Source organism: Canis aureus, chromosome 8 (genome assembly GCF_053574225.1).
Source record: "Canis aureus isolate CA01 chromosome 8, VMU_Caureus_v.1.0, whole genome shotgun sequence".
Lineage (NCBI taxonomy): Eukaryota > Metazoa > Chordata > Mammalia > Carnivora > Canidae > Canis > Canis aureus.
The window spans coordinates 72141477-72156036 of record NC_135618.1 but is presented as its reverse complement, the minus strand read 5'-3'; the positions used below and the strand labels follow the sequence as shown (position 1 = coordinate 72156036).

Sequence of the window (14560 nt, the reverse complement as noted above, 5' to 3'; positions counted from 1 at the left end):
CTGTGGGGCCTCAGCCATAAACCCAGTCTGAAGGGCAGCCCAATGGCCAGGAGTTAAGTGTTTACTCTGAGAGCTGACAGCTTGGGTTCAAATCCTACCTCTGTTATTAGCTCGTGACCTTTTTTTTAAAAATAAATTTATTTTTTATTGGTGTTCAATTTACCAACATACAGAATAACACCCAGTGCTCATCCCGTCAGGTGCCCCCCTCAGTGCCCGTCACCCATTCACCCCCACCCCCCGCCCTCCTCCCTTCCACCACCCCTAGTTCGTTTCCCAGAGTTAGGAGTCTTTATGTTCTGTCTCCCTTTCTGATCTTTCCCACACATTTCTTCTCCCTTCCCTTCTATTCCCTTTCACTATTATTTATATTCCCCAAATGAATGAGAACGTACACTGTTTGTCCTTCTCCGATTGACTTACTGCACTCAGCTAGCGCGTGACCTTGAACAATTCCCCAAACCACTGGATTTCCTCATTTGGAAAGTCGCTACCACAACAGAGAAGGCCACGAGAACCAAGTGACGACATTACGGCCGTGCCTGGCATGGTCCCCAGGGCTGGTCTTACTGCTTTGAGGCCCAAGTCACCAAACCTATTCTGGGGGGGACCTACCTGAGCTCCCCTGAACCCAGGCTGGCTATAAAGGACACTGGTGTCTGCAAACATTTCAGAATGTTCTCCATTTGGAGAGGTCATAGTCAGGGCTCAAGGTGGAGTGTGCGTGCCCCCAGTGTATCCGCCTGGATACCTGTATGCAGTGGGAAGAAAGGGGGGCCTAGGACTGGTGACATGGGAGCCCCTGGCTCAGCAGACTGCAAGGCTATCTCGATTTTTCTACACCTAATGCTATATGGTGTTTGGAGAGTCACTCAACCTCTCTGGGTCTGTTTCCACATCCCCCAGATGGGAATCCCGGCCTGCCCAGGAGGATCCCGTGATGTCACATGTAAAACAGCTGAAGGCCTCCCACCATCAGAGTCAGGCTGTCCCCGACATTATTAGCAGATCAATGCTTCAGTTATCCTGGAGGCTCGGGGAATTAAACTTGACATGTGAGACTCTTTCAGATAACAGGTGCTTATTCTCTCAAATCCCCTGGTTTGCTGGACCCATCTGGGGGCAGGCCATTGACTCAAATGCATCAAATAGCTCTTTCTGATGTAGCACACGGTGGGGCAGGGGGCGGGGATAAGGGGGGGGTCGGCCTCAGGACCCTCCCCCACCCACCAGGGACCTTTACCCCCTACCCCCAGGGCAGCGACACCCTTGATGACAGGCCCACCCTGTGGGCATTTCTGCCTCTCTTCCTCTTATTCCGGTTTATTGGTCTCCTCTCTGGCTCCGCCTGCCCCAGTAGCTCTCATTTGCTCCCTTCTAATCCGCCGTCTGTTAGCCCCAGGATTAAGGCAGTTTTGCCTGAGGGAAGAAAGCAACCAAGCTTATTAAATCCTAGCAGAGCCAGGTGCGCAGTGGAACCCAGCTGGCTCGGGGGAGCTGCCCGCAGTGGTTCCACAGCCCTCTCCCAGGGCAAAGTACGAGAGCCCGGCACAGCCAGCGCGGGCCTCTCCACCAGCTTGAGGTCGGCAGCTCAGACTGGTGTCTGCGTGCAGGAGGGGCGGGGGGGGGGGGGGGGAGGGAGGAGCCTGATTCCTCCTCTCCCCTCTCCCAGGGCTTCCACACATCCCCTCCCCTCCTCTCTTCCAGGCCTGGGCTGGGTCTCCACAGGGGTCCCCACCTGGTTGGAATAGCTGCCTCGTGCCCTCCCCCACCCTTGGTGGGGGGCACCTTGCAAGCAACACCTTCCTTTCCTGGCTCTGGGCCTTCGTCAAAAAAGAAGATGGGCTCAGCATTACCTTTCCACCTGCCTCGGTGCAGCAGGAATTCCGTCATTGTTTTAGAGACGGAGAAACGGAGGCTCAGAGGCCAAGCATGTGCGGCAGTGGGGTGGAGGCTCTCACCCCCCAGAGAAACTTCTTACATGTGTCAAAGGAAGTACGGTCAAGAGTGCTAGGGGCACTCTTCCTAACAGGAACGGCGCGGAAGCAACCCAAGCAGCTGAGGACGGCAGAGTGGCAGGGTCACCCGCTGGAACCCCACGGAGCAGCGACCGGCAGCCAGCCCAGCACCGCATTACATAAGGGCAAGTGAGGAAAGCAAGTCCAGACCTGGCACATGAGGACACACCTTGCTTAGAGAAGTAAAAAGCGGGGGCCGCCTGGGTGGCTCGGTCGGTGAAGCGACCGACTCTTGGTTTCCACTCAGGTTGTGATCTCGAGTCATGAGATCGAGCCCCGTGGGCTGGGGCCCCACGCTCAGCGGGGAGTCTGCTTGAGAGTCTCCCTCTCCTCTCCCTCTGCACTCCCTACCCGGCCCCTCTTTAAAATAAATAAATCTAAAAAAAAAAAGTAAAAAGCAAGTGAAAGGAAACCATTTTGGTTTAGGCAAATCACACATAATCAGGCCACTGTATATGCACTAGATGTTTTTTCCTAGACGTACACACCGATGACAAAGTATCAGGCCCTGTAAGAGATGAACAATAACAAAACAGAATTCTAACTGTACCATATTGTAACAGAAGTCGTGGGAATGTGGTCTATTTCTCTGTCAAAATAAATACCGGATTGTAGTGTACTTCCCCTTCTTGTGATGATGTGAGAGGATAAAACGCCTGCGTGGGGAAATGAAGGAATGTGAGCGGTGTGGACGTCAGGATGCAGAGTTAGGCTACTATTGGCCTGATGACCCATCAAGAGGACAATCCCTGCTCCTGGACCACAGTGGACTGCGAGTGGCCAAAGCTCGGAAAACGAAACCGCGGATAAGGGGAGAGAGGAGGGCAAGATGAGGGAGAGCATGGGGGTTGGGGCACCTTATTGGAATGTTCTAATTCTCGGAGGGTGGTGGGCTCACGGGATTCACTGCAATATTCATTGACAAGTAGACGAATGAGCAAGAATACGAATGAAAGACTAAAAACGGATGCATGGGGCGCCTGGGTATCTCAGCTGTTGAGCATCTGCCTTTGGCCCAGGGCGTGATCCCGGGGTCCTGGGATCAGGTCTCACATCAGGCTCCCTGTAGGGAACCTGCTTCTCCCTCTGCCTGTGTCTCTGCCTCTCTCTGTGTGTCTATCATGAATAAATAGATAATAAAATCTTTATTTTTTTATTTTTATTTTTTCTTTATATAAAATATTTAAAAACAGATGCATGCTACATGCAACATAGTACCTAGAGTGGCTTTTGGAAGGTAAAAAATGTTAGTGGAGAAACTCACGGAATTTAAATATAAAGCCTGCAGTTTAGTTAGTCTTGTTGTACTGATCAAGATTAAGTTCCTTTTTTTTTCTTTTTAAAAAGATTTTATTAATTTCATTTGAGAGAGAAAGGATGAGTGGGGGAGCAGTAGGGGGAAGCAGATTCCCGGCTGAGCAGGAAGCCTGACTTGGGGCTCAATTCCAGGACTCTGAGATCATGACCCGAGTTGAAGTCAGACGCTCAATGGACTGAGTCACCCAGGTACCTGGGGATAAATTCTTAGCGTTGACAAAGGCACGTGGTTCTGCTGACCCTAGGTGGGTCAAAGGGGACTCTATCTCATATCTGGGGACTCTATGCTATCTTTGCAACTCTTTGGAAATTAAAAATTATTTCAAAATGAAATAAATATTACATCAATCAACCAAACAATGGTCACATGCAGGGATGAACAATGGCAGAGTGGGTCTTGAACCATGGATCATGACTGATCTGGTCCATGCATGAGGTCCAGAGGAGATGGGGAGAACAGAGGGAAGAAAGCAAGCCTTCTCCCCCAGAGTTTCCTTGGGCATGGCTCTGTGTCCACATCAGTCCATCTCCTTTCTCTGGAAAGGCGCTCCCTGCCCTTCCCTGGAGCCCAATTCTGTGACCTCTAGCTGACAGGCTGCACCCAAAGAGCCGTAACAATGGCTGATGGGGCTCTCTGGCTAGAGCGTCCTGTGTTGGGGCTACCAGGCCCTTCCACTGCCCTCTCAGTGGCCAGACACTGGGATGCAGATCTCACACCTGCTGATGACAAGCCCACCGGAAACCGTGCCTGGAAATCTGCCCTTCACTCCTCACAACAAGCCTGACCTCCAGGTACTATGGTCCCCATTCTACAGATAAGGAGACTGAGGCTCACAGGAGTCAAGGTGCCTACTCAACGTCACCAAGGCCACAAGGTCCATAATCAGTGGTGCTAACACTAAGACGTGGTCTCTCTAACCCCTGGGTACTGCTTTCCCATTGAGGACGGCCCAGCACCTCCTCTGGGGTGTTCTTACAAAATCTCCTGCAGCCCTATGGCTTGAACCTGTCAGCCAGGCTTGGCAGGGCAAACACCAGGTTTTCTTGTGGGGGTTCACCCAGGAGAGGCAATCCTGCCTGGTGCCAGCCATGCACATGACCCTTCCCAAGGGGAATCACCTCCTTCTGTCTCCGCTCCCATTCCTTCCTCCAAGGTCCCAGCTACACAGCAGATGTCACTGACGTCACTGCCCCAAGGCCGGCCAAGCCCTGGGCTGAACTGTGGCCATGACCGGCCAGGCACAGAAGGCCGTGTACTAAGCATGATGCACAGGACGACAGCGCCCCTCTTGGGAAAGACGACAGATCTGGGCACTTGATTGCACAGGCCAGCGGTAGAGAGAATGCACGTCCTGCTGCATCCCCGGGGGGGTACGGGGGTGATTTCCAGAACACGATCCAGTGACTGCACAACAGCATCCCATGCTATAGCCCAACACAGAGTGTGGTCGCTCCCTGTTGGCTGACACCTGTCTGCTTTCACCTGTGCATGATTAAAGCCCTAGCACCTGCAATGATGCCCAATACCACGGGCATGCCATGCTTGTTAGAGAAGTCAAGCACTGTCCTTCGAGCTCTGCATAGGTTTGCTCACTTAATCCTTCCAACAACCCTCTGTGGCTGGCCTTGTGAACACCTCCATTTTACAGACTAGGAAACTGAGGCACACAGACAGCTACCTGGCCCGGGTTACACAGTGTGAGTACGTGGGGGCCGGGACTTGCCCCAGATGTCTAACCAGCTGGCATGGCAGCCTCTCCCGTCCAGCCTGGAGGACAGAGTGTTCAAAACCCAGGCTTGTGATCCTGTTGACTGCTTATCAGGACCTTGTTTCCACTTGTGGGGGGAGGGAAGAAAGAGCAGGTTCTCCTACTCTGTCTACACTGCAGTTTTTTTCTCCCCCTCTCTGTACCCCCAGTCCCCAAACCCACATTTCCAACTGCCTCCTGGAGCACCTGTGATTTTGCACATCCCCAAACAGCCTCTGCACAGCTCCCTCCAACCTGTCTCCCTCCTCTCTGGGTTTCCTTCTCTGGGGTCCTCTCCTGGTCGCTGCTTCCAACCCAGGAGCAGGCTGAGTAGTGGCCCCACACTGTTCCCATCCTAGTTCCCCAAATCTGTGGCGACTTTTCTTTACATGATGGCAGACACTGGCTGGTGGGATTAAGGTAAAGATCTTGAGATGGGGAGGTTATCCTGGATCATCCAAAGTGGGTCCTAAATGTAATCACATTTACATTTAGAGAGTCCTTCTAAGAAGGAGGCAAGAAGGTTGAAGGCAGGAGTCGGGGCAGTGAAAGCAGAGGTCAGAGTGAAGCCCTCCCCAGACCGAGGAACACAGGTGGTTTCTAGAAGCTGGGAAAGACAAGGCAACAGGTTCTGCCCTCAGAGCCTCCAGAGGGAACCTGCCCCTGACATCCTGATTCGAGCCTGGCAAGGCTCATCCGGGGTTTCTTAGCTCTACAACTCTACAGGGAAAAATAATATCTGTGCTGCTTTAAGCCACTAAATCGGGGCACTTTGGTTCAAACCTGTCCCAGCCCCATGTGGCCCCCTCGCCCACAAATGCAGATGGTCACCACAAGGGCCACTTTCCCAGAGGAACTTCTGGCAGGCCCACCCCACAGCCAGTTAGGCCTCCAAACCGCTCATCTCACTTGCTCTCTGCAGCAAGAACTTCCCGCTTGGCCTCCCCAAGAGCGTTCTCTGCTCTGCAAGTCACGTCAATCATTCTCAAGATCAAGAGTCTAGGGGACCCCCGCCATCCTTTTGCTTAAAACTTGCTGAGGACTCTGCGTTGTCCGTGGGGGCAAATCCATCCTCCTTCCCCTGGCAACCGGGACCCTCTGCTGGTGTCACTCTTCCTGTTCCCAACCACCAGAGACATCACGGGGACATCATCTCAGTTGCACAGAGCACATAATGGGAACTCGGGGCTGCCTTATTTTCTGGAGTGGGCAGGGCACACCTTTTTCTCCTGCCCCATCTGTGTGGCATCTGTAACTCTGTGGAGGGGGCCTGGGCTTTACTGAGGAGCCACCACTGCTGTATCCCAGGACCCCGAGATCATGACCTGAGCTCAAGGCAGATGCTTAACTGAGCCACCCGGATGTCCAGTTTTAGGGCTTTAGAAACCAGCGACATACTCGTGATTCCCCAAATTATACTTCATTATATTTGATACTACCTCTGATCCCCCACTTGTGCATCGAAGTGCTGCTAGGGGACAGACACCCTGCACTCAACATCCCACAAACCACGGGCCTGATTCCCCACACCTCCCCAGCTGGCTCCTCCTGCACGAGCCCTGTCTCAGCTACCAGCACCACGATCCTTCTGGAAGCCCAGCTGGAATCCCTGAGGTCAAACACCACTCCTCTGACTCATAGCCCACACCAGCAAATTCTGTTGGCTTAACTACAAACTCTACCCGGAGCCCCTGACTCCCCACGGCCCTCCCACTTCTGCCCGCACCACCAGGCCTAGTCTGGATTGTCACTAGCGCCTCCCCACCCTGTCTCTTCGTGCTTCTAGCCTGGCTATCCTCACCCAGCAGCCAGAGGGATTCTGTTCAATCCTGAACTGGATTCCCTCTCTCCCCTGCTCAGAGGCCTGCACTGGCTCCCACTGACCTGGGAGCAAAAGTCAATGTTCTTTTTACTATTATTAGTTTTTTTTTTTTTTTTGAGAGAGAGAGAGAGACAGAATCTCAAACAGACTCCACACTGAGCACAGAGACCACCGTGGGGCTCGATCCCATGACCCTGAGATCATGATCTGAGCCAAAATCAAGAGTTTGCCGCTTAACCCACTGCACCACCCAGGCGCCCCAACAGCCAATGTTCTGATCCAGCCTCACACAATCTGCTCTCTCTCCCCATTTCTACCTCCTCCCCTACCATGTCCTCCCCTTCTTCCTCTGACACCCTGGTAGGTGAACTTTTGCAGTTGTTTTCCTTGCACGCACTGCTCTTCCCTAGCTCCTCGGCTCACTACCACCCCCTGAGTACACCCCGAAGTACTCCCAGGCCACGGCCTAGCTAACATGCAACCCCCCGACAATACACACCCCGTCTACCATCTGCTGGCCCGCTTCTCCTGAGCACACATCTAACATACTATTATGCTTTGTGCCTTATTCTCTGCGCCCACACCATATGTCAGTTCCATGAGGCAGGGTTTGTGTTTTTTTCCAATTGGTGTTGATCGAAAGCCCAGCACCCAGCCTAGTGCCCTGGCCTCACTGCAGCCCTGGAACTGCCCAGCACCTGAGCTCCCAAACGGGAGTATCTGGTCCCCGTGCTTGCTGAGGGCTTCAGAAGGATGGGACTGCCTGTCTCCTACTCTCACCTCCCACCAGGAGGCCTCTTTCGTCACCAGACCTCCCCCCCATGAGAAAGATGGAGTCCACCCAGTAAACCACACAGGCTGAACCATCCTAAGTGCCCATGCCTCCACCCCTGTGGCTCAGAGATGCATTTCTGCACCAGCGAGAACGTCTGTTCAGCACGTGGTGCCTGGTGGCGACGCTTCCCATCTCAATTCCAGCCCAATTATAAAGGCATTGGTTGTTTCTGAGAGCTTGGGTGGTCCCAGCCGGAGAACTGGTTTCAATGTGGTTTTCTGGAATGTGGCAGGAGCATGAAGCCGCGCCCCCCCTTCCGTGGAGTCCCCAGTCCTAACAACCTTCAGGAACCGCGGGGTCCCCCTCCCCAACCAGCAGGGCTGCCACGACCCTGCTGGGTCGCCACAGGCCAGGAAAAGGCAGGGGCCTCCCGACAAGGCGCTGGTCAGCGGCCCCCGCCGCCCTGCCTGGAAGAAAGGAGGCAGAGGGCCAAGGCCGGCCTGGCAGCTGGGCACCTGCCCAAGGCCTCCGGGCCCCGCCCTGCAGATGCCAGCTCTTCCCGGGAAGGCAGCAGGGAGACTGCGACTGGAGCCTAATTAACAAAGAAAAGCAGAGATAATTAAGTGGAGAAACATGTGGCTGGCGCTGGAACTGGGATATCTTTAGAAACTCGAGAAAGGGGTTTTATTTTGAGCTCTCCAGAGCGTGACAGCGTCGGGCGCGAGGGTGTGGGGAGGGCCCCCCGGGGGGGGGGGCACATGCAGGTGGAGCGTGGGACCATCTCCAGAGGCTGAAATGACCGTGGGGGCGGCCGAAGGGTGGAGGGCCTGGGGACCGTTGGTGTCCCCCCTCGCTCCGAGTGACCTGGGGGTCCAGAGACGGGAGGTTCACTTATCTGCCATCACACAGCCCAGAAGCGATGGAGTTGGTGCCGGAGGGGGCAGAGGGGGGCTTAGCACCCCCCACCCCGGCAGACCCCTTCCCCCTCCCCTGCGCTGAGAGCAGCCCCACGCCAGTCCCCTCCTCCAGGAAGCCCACCCCACGCCGCACCTGCTGAACGGGAGGCCTCGCAGAGACCCAGCAGGGGCCCCGGTGGGGACCAGGGCGAGCAGAGCCCTCCGTGCGCCTCCCCCTCTGCTCTGCGAGCAGTTCTCAGCCCCCTGCGTGGGAGGCCCTCGGCCAACTCGCCGCTCAGCTTCTCCAACTTCAGCCTCTGGGGCGTCAGTGTGATGGTTTCCTTTCCTCAGCAGGATGGAACTGAACCCGTTCCTTCAGGTAAAATTCACACTAAGGCTGTGAGGGGACTTTCCAGAGAGAGCTGGGGACCCTTCCCGAGACGTCGGCCCTGCCCTGCAGGGGCGCTGGGGCTCCGGCCGCGGGGACGTCAGCGGAAGAGCTTGCCAAGGCCGGGTCTGCAGAGTCCAGAACACGCTGCAAAGCCAGGCCTTCCAGGCCCTCCACGCTCCGCCTGGCCGGCCTCTCGCCCCCGTGCTCCCCGCTGCCCTGCCCTGCGCCCGGGGTGCCCCCCGCTGGGACCTTCCCACTTCACTGGGAGCTAAACCGAGGCCCAGGCAGGCAAACCTGACTTGCTGGAGTCACACAGGAAGTCGGCAGCTCTGCTCGGTCTCCGTCTCCGGGACCCGGAGCCCCTGCTCTGGGGTGGGGGGGCCGCTTCCTGGCTTCTTAGCGGAGGGTCCCCTCGCCCGGCAGGGTGGGGGACACCTGCGCTTGCCCAGGAGGGAGCTGGGCGGCACTGGGAAGTGATGTGGTGGGTGAGGACCCCCCTCCCAGCCCTTCCCGCTTCTAGATGCCCAGGGCTCCAGTCTCCAGGCAGGTGACAGTCAAGCCACAGTGGCTCCTGCTGGGAAACCCAGTGGGCCCTGGTGGGAAGTGGCTGCTCAGTATCAACTCAGATGCCCCCAGGGACAGGGACCTCACTACCCAACAAGCCTTTCTTTTGCTACTGCTATTTGAGAATAGTTCTAGAAAGTTATTTCCTTTCCCAGAAAGGCCTTGCTCTCAGATCTTCTTACCAGCAAATCCCTCCATCTCCTTTCCCTGGGGCTCCGCCTCTCTCTGGTCCTTCGCAGGCCCTGTCCACTGACCATGCGCTGGTCTGAGTGGTGGTGGCAGCGGCCACCCTCACAGGGACCGTGCCCAGCCCCCTCACCACCCTGTGCTAAAGCAGCACCAGTCAGGTCCCACCAAGGCTCCCTGGCCCCTGGAGGTCCACCGGCCCGGAGACCCTGCCTGCAGCATGGGTACCACTGTGATCCTTCCAGAACTTTCCCCCGGCTTCCCTCCCACACTGCTGCCACCTCTACATCCCAGCACCACCCACCTCCGGCTTGGGGTCAGCCTCCTCACCCCTCCCTGGCTTACCCGCCCCAGTGTTGCTTTTCCAATCCACCCAGTGGTGGGTGGAGGCGTGGTTACCATGGTAATTGTAAGACAATGCAAACCTGATCCTATCATTTTGTTGACTGAAAAAAAAAAAAAGCCTCCAATGCTACAAGATAAAGCTTGAGTCACCAGCAAAGTTGTGGTCTCTGCCTTTTCTAATCCTGGCCTCATTCCTTCGCTACCCTCCTCCCCCGCTGCCCAGAAGAGCACAGACCTGGGGGTGTCCCAGGCCCCGTCCTAAGCCAGGCCGCCTCCTGCAGCTTCAGTGTGCTCAGCCGCGACGCGGGGATGACAACGGCGTCTACCCGGCCTCTACCCGACAGGCTTGTGGAGGGCTCCGCGGGCCCTGGCATGTGTGGGCGGTGCTCAGCAGAAGCGGGGCACAGTCATTTCACAGCTACCCGCGCTTGTGGAATGCCTGCCTTCCCCTGGTCTCAGATTCCGGTGGCCTGGCAGGGAACTAGGTCTCCAGGGGGCAGAAGGGCTGGTCTTTGCCTGCAGGTGGCACTGACCTTAGGCTCTGGTGCTCAGGACGCCCTCAAGGCTCCCGTTGCATTTCCTGGGGACCAATCCACCTGCGCACACACGTTTTCCAAGCCCCTGGCCCTCTGTGCCTCGACCTGCTGTGTCACCTACAGTGGCGACCATCTTCTAAGGTGGCCCATAGGATGGAACAGGACTGTCCCTTCCCATCTTTCTAACCCTTGCCTCTGGGACCTGACACCACCAGTCTCTCACCCCTACTGGGACCCACCGCCCCTGCCCCATCACGTCCCTGTCCCCCTAGGAAGAGTCGGCAGGCGATCTCCCCGCAGTTCTCAGCTCCCCTCTTCCATCCATCCTGTTTTGGGGGGTGGGGAGGGGAGTGTCCCTCTTCTTGCCTCCCTCCCCCTGACTCATTTCTCTAAACTCATGCTGTGGCTATTCTTACCTCTAAAACCCGCTCCTGATCCCATTTCAGCTGGTAGACCCGCCCCATCTCTCTCCTGCCCCTCAAGGGCCATCTGTCCCTGCTGCGACCCATTTCTCTGCTCTCATTCCCTCTGAAGCTTGCTACTCCACTCAGGTCCCCTCCCCAGAACTGCTCTTAACCACACTGCCCATGACCTCTGGGGGACACTCAACCCCCATGGTCCAGTCTCAGGTCTCCCATACTTGACCTTGAATGCAGCACGTGGTTCAGTGGTCACCTCCAAGTTTCTCACTTGGCCTGTCCCTGGCCGCCCGCCTGTCTCTTCTCCTATCTCCAATATCTAAATTTATTTTTATTTTTTTTAGGATTTTATTTATTCATGAGAAACACACACACACACACACACACACACAGAGGCAGAGACACAGGCAGAGGGAGAAGCAGGCTCCATGCAAGGAGCCCGATGCGGGACCCGACCCCGGGTCTCCAGGATCACACCCTGGGCTGCAGGCGGCACTAAACCGCTGCGCCACCGGGACTGCCCTATCTCCAACATCTAAATGCGGGAGGGCCCAGGGCTCTCTTGGACCCCTTCCAACTGTCGACACTCATCCCCACGGTGATCCAGTTTCATGACTCAAACACATTACATGTGGAATAGCTCCCACCTGTACGTCTCCAGCAGGACACTCTCTGATTTATAGTTTATAGATCTGGTTTGACCTGGTCACTTTGGTGTCTAATTTGCCTGACACTCAGATCCGGACCCTTCTTGCCCTCCAGCTGCTCAGGACAAAATCTTTTGCTCACATCCCATACTCTCCACCATCAGCAATCCTGTTAGCCGTATACTTTCAAAATATGTCCAGGGCCTCAGGGCCTTTGCACTAACTCCTTCCCTGGATGCTTCGACTGAGATTTTTCTTTTTTTGTTCCCCGATGGAGATTTCTACATGGCTCATACCCTTATTTCTTTCAGGCCTCAACTCCTGCTGGCCTATCTAAAATTGTCTTTTTGACAGTCCTGTGTTGTATGTCTCCATGTCGCTTCTCACTATTGAATACATTGCTTTGTCCTTCTTAGCTTCCCCGTTAGAAAATAAAGCTCCACAAGGGTAGAAATTTTTTGTCTATTTTGTATTCCTAGATTCTGCTTGCGATAAAGTAGGCAGTATAAATACATACATACATACATATATATAAATATATGTATATATAATTTTTAAAAGTAATCTCTACACCCAACATGGGGCTTGAACTCACAACCCCAAGGTCAAGAGCTGTATGCTCTTCTGACTGAGCTAGCCAGATGCCCCTTCAATAGATTTTTGTTGCACAAATGAATAAACTCAAAGGATTAATTTTGCGCCTAAGGAGGGAGAGGCAGGGTCATTGTTATAGATGCTGGCAGCCAGAAGGCAGCAGCAAAGTGCTGCCTGTTGTGGAAGAAAGATCCGGAAGCAAGGGCACGTGCTGTGTGACCTTGATCAAGCTTCTTTTTTTTTTTTTTTAATTTTATTTATTTATGATAGTCACAGAGAGAGAGAGAGAGAGAGAGAGAGAGAGAGAGAGGCAGAGACATAGGCAGAGGGAGAAGCAGGCTCCATGCACCGGGAGCCCGACGTGGGATTCGATCCCGGGTCTCCAGGCAGGCGCCAAACCGCTGCGCCACCCAGGGATCCCTTTGATCAAGTTTCTTAACCTCTCTGAAACTCAGGTTCTTCCTTTAAGATTGGTTATTGGGGGGGATCCCATGTGCTGCTATGGGAAGGCTTTGTAACTGGCAGATCATAAGCATGACGTAGATGTTAGGTGTCCACAGTGTGAGGTGGTGTCCAATGTCCACCCCTTGGGGGACAGGACAGTTCCATAACTATGAAGCAGACTGATGAAGGAATATCATAAAGAGTTTTAAAAACATCGGGGAATGCTTATGTTTTCATTGTGTATGTACATTAATTTATAGAACAGTGAGATGTAAAATTAAAAAGCTTGGGGAAAAATCTGGAAGAAATGTATCATCATAAAAATGAACAGCCATCTGGGCACTTAGAGTTCTGTCTTCCAAATTTCCACCACGGGCGCATATCTGTGTTTCCCTTCAGGTTTTTATGACCTACTAGAATGTTCTGTGGTGGTTACGAGGGCTTCTCCTTCCTGCACTGCCCCTGCTTCTTCCCAGCATTACCTTGAACACCCTCCTCTGCTGTCCTGGGTGTTGATGGCCATGGGCCCTTCTGGGTTTTGAGAGAATGCCTTGACTTGGTGCCAGGCTCACCCAGATCCCTCTCCACAGCAAATACTACCACTGTGCTCTGTGGGGACCTGTGGCCTGTGGCCCCTGATGCACATCTGTGCCCGAGAGCTGGGTGCCTGGGGCTAGGCGGGCAGGGACTCCTGTGCAGTCCCCAGGCAACTGCCTCCCTGCTCCATGCCGGGCCTGGCCTCCCTGCTTTAATGCAATGCCCCTGGGCAGGTAGGTGTGTGCTAGGTGAGGAGCCGCCCAGTGAGGAGGCAAGCAGCTCCAAGGGTGTGCACCTTTCCTGGGCCCACACGCTAGGGCTCCTGAGGTCAGGCCTTGGTCACTTGGGCCACTGCGGGCAGGGCTGGAGCTCAGTCCGGTACCAGTGGAGGGCCTGGCCCTGCCATCCATCTGCAGCCCTGGGCTCCCCCCCATCAGACCCCCTCCAGCCAGCATCCCCAACCCCTAGGGATCGATCAAGCTCCTGGCCCACAGCTCTCCTGACCTGAGATCCGAAGTCCCACCCACGGTTTCAGATTTGGCCCAAGCCCATCTTATATTATAAGCCAGGCACCTGGCCAACACTCAGCAGGAGCAGAAAGGGCTACTAGACACCAGGGGGAGAACTGAGGCCCCAGGGCAGATGTGATGTACCCAGCTGGGACAATACTAAAGGTCCCTGGGCTCATCTCTTTTGACCCAGAACAAAGCTGGCCCAGGAGCTGACATACCCTCGCCCCACTCCGCCCAGCTCACATTCCAGGAAGCACTGGGAAAGCCCCAGGTTTAACGACCCATTGATCTTCAAAGTATCATTTCCTTTAGAATTCACTTTCTCAGGATGGTTCTGTTAGGAAAGGCTTCTCTGGGAGACTTTAATAAATGACCTAGAAAATCTGAGAGCCATCCTTCACAGGCTTCCCCTCCCAGGGATACCCCCCCCACCCCCCCCACCCCACCCCCCGCCGCAAACCTCACGCCCCTGCACCTCCCCAGCCCCCAGCCCCCCCCTGATCCGCCCTCACATCCTTGTACCGCCTACTGGCCGTGCCCTCTCTGGTCTGCTCTTGCTCAAACCCTCTGCTGTATGCAAGTGGCTGCACGGGTGGGCTTCATAGAAGGTTCCAGGCCTTGGGAAAGCCTCAATGGGGAGCAACAACCATCTGCATGGACAGTTGTCCAGGGATGTCTTATAGGTACCAACGTGGACACACAACGTTCAAGACTTGGTAGGCCCTCCCCTGTCCCTATCTCCCTGGCACTATGAATCTTTCCGGAACCTGCACATGAGTTCAGGGAAAAGGGGATGAACATGGACTCAG

General features: G+C 54.9%; 1 protein-coding gene and 2 long non-coding RNA genes across 8 annotated transcripts in view; 1 reads left to right on the top strand and 2 right to left on the bottom strand.

Moving 5' to 3' along the window:
- Positions 1 to 3695, top strand: part of LOC144319734 (uncharacterized) — a 54760-nt gene extending 51065 nt beyond the window's left edge. Inside the window, exon 2 of the long non-coding RNA XR_013385458.1 lies at positions 1708 to 3695. This is a non-coding gene — a long non-coding RNA (uncharacterized LOC144319734). The remainder of the gene's footprint in view (positions 1 to 1707) is intronic.
- The window catches only part of GTF2IRD1 (GTF2I repeat domain containing 1), a 111815-nt gene that overhangs the window by 13516 nt on the left and 83739 nt on the right, over positions 1 to 14560 (bottom strand). Inside the window, exon 23 of one of the 5 annotated variants that reach the window (XM_077908264.1) lies at positions 2569 to 2674. The exons of the other annotated variants lie outside the window; for them this stretch is intronic. Within the exon in view, the coding sequence (XP_077764390.1) occupies positions 2569 to 2674 (106 nt within the window). The remainder of the gene's footprint in view (positions 1 to 2568; positions 2675 to 14560) is intronic. 5 annotated transcript variants of the gene reach the window in all.
- On the bottom strand, positions 2681 to 10277 carry LOC144319733 (uncharacterized). Of its 2 annotated transcripts, none has more exons than XR_013385456.1 (3): positions 9714 to 10277; positions 8731 to 9092; positions 2681 to 8544 (listed from the first exon to the last, which is right to left on the bottom strand). It is a non-coding gene; the product is annotated as an uncharacterized LOC144319733 (long non-coding RNA). The 2 variants fall into 2 exon arrangements; XR_013385457.1 differs by lacking the exon at positions 9714 to 10277 and adding an exon at positions 9262 to 9707.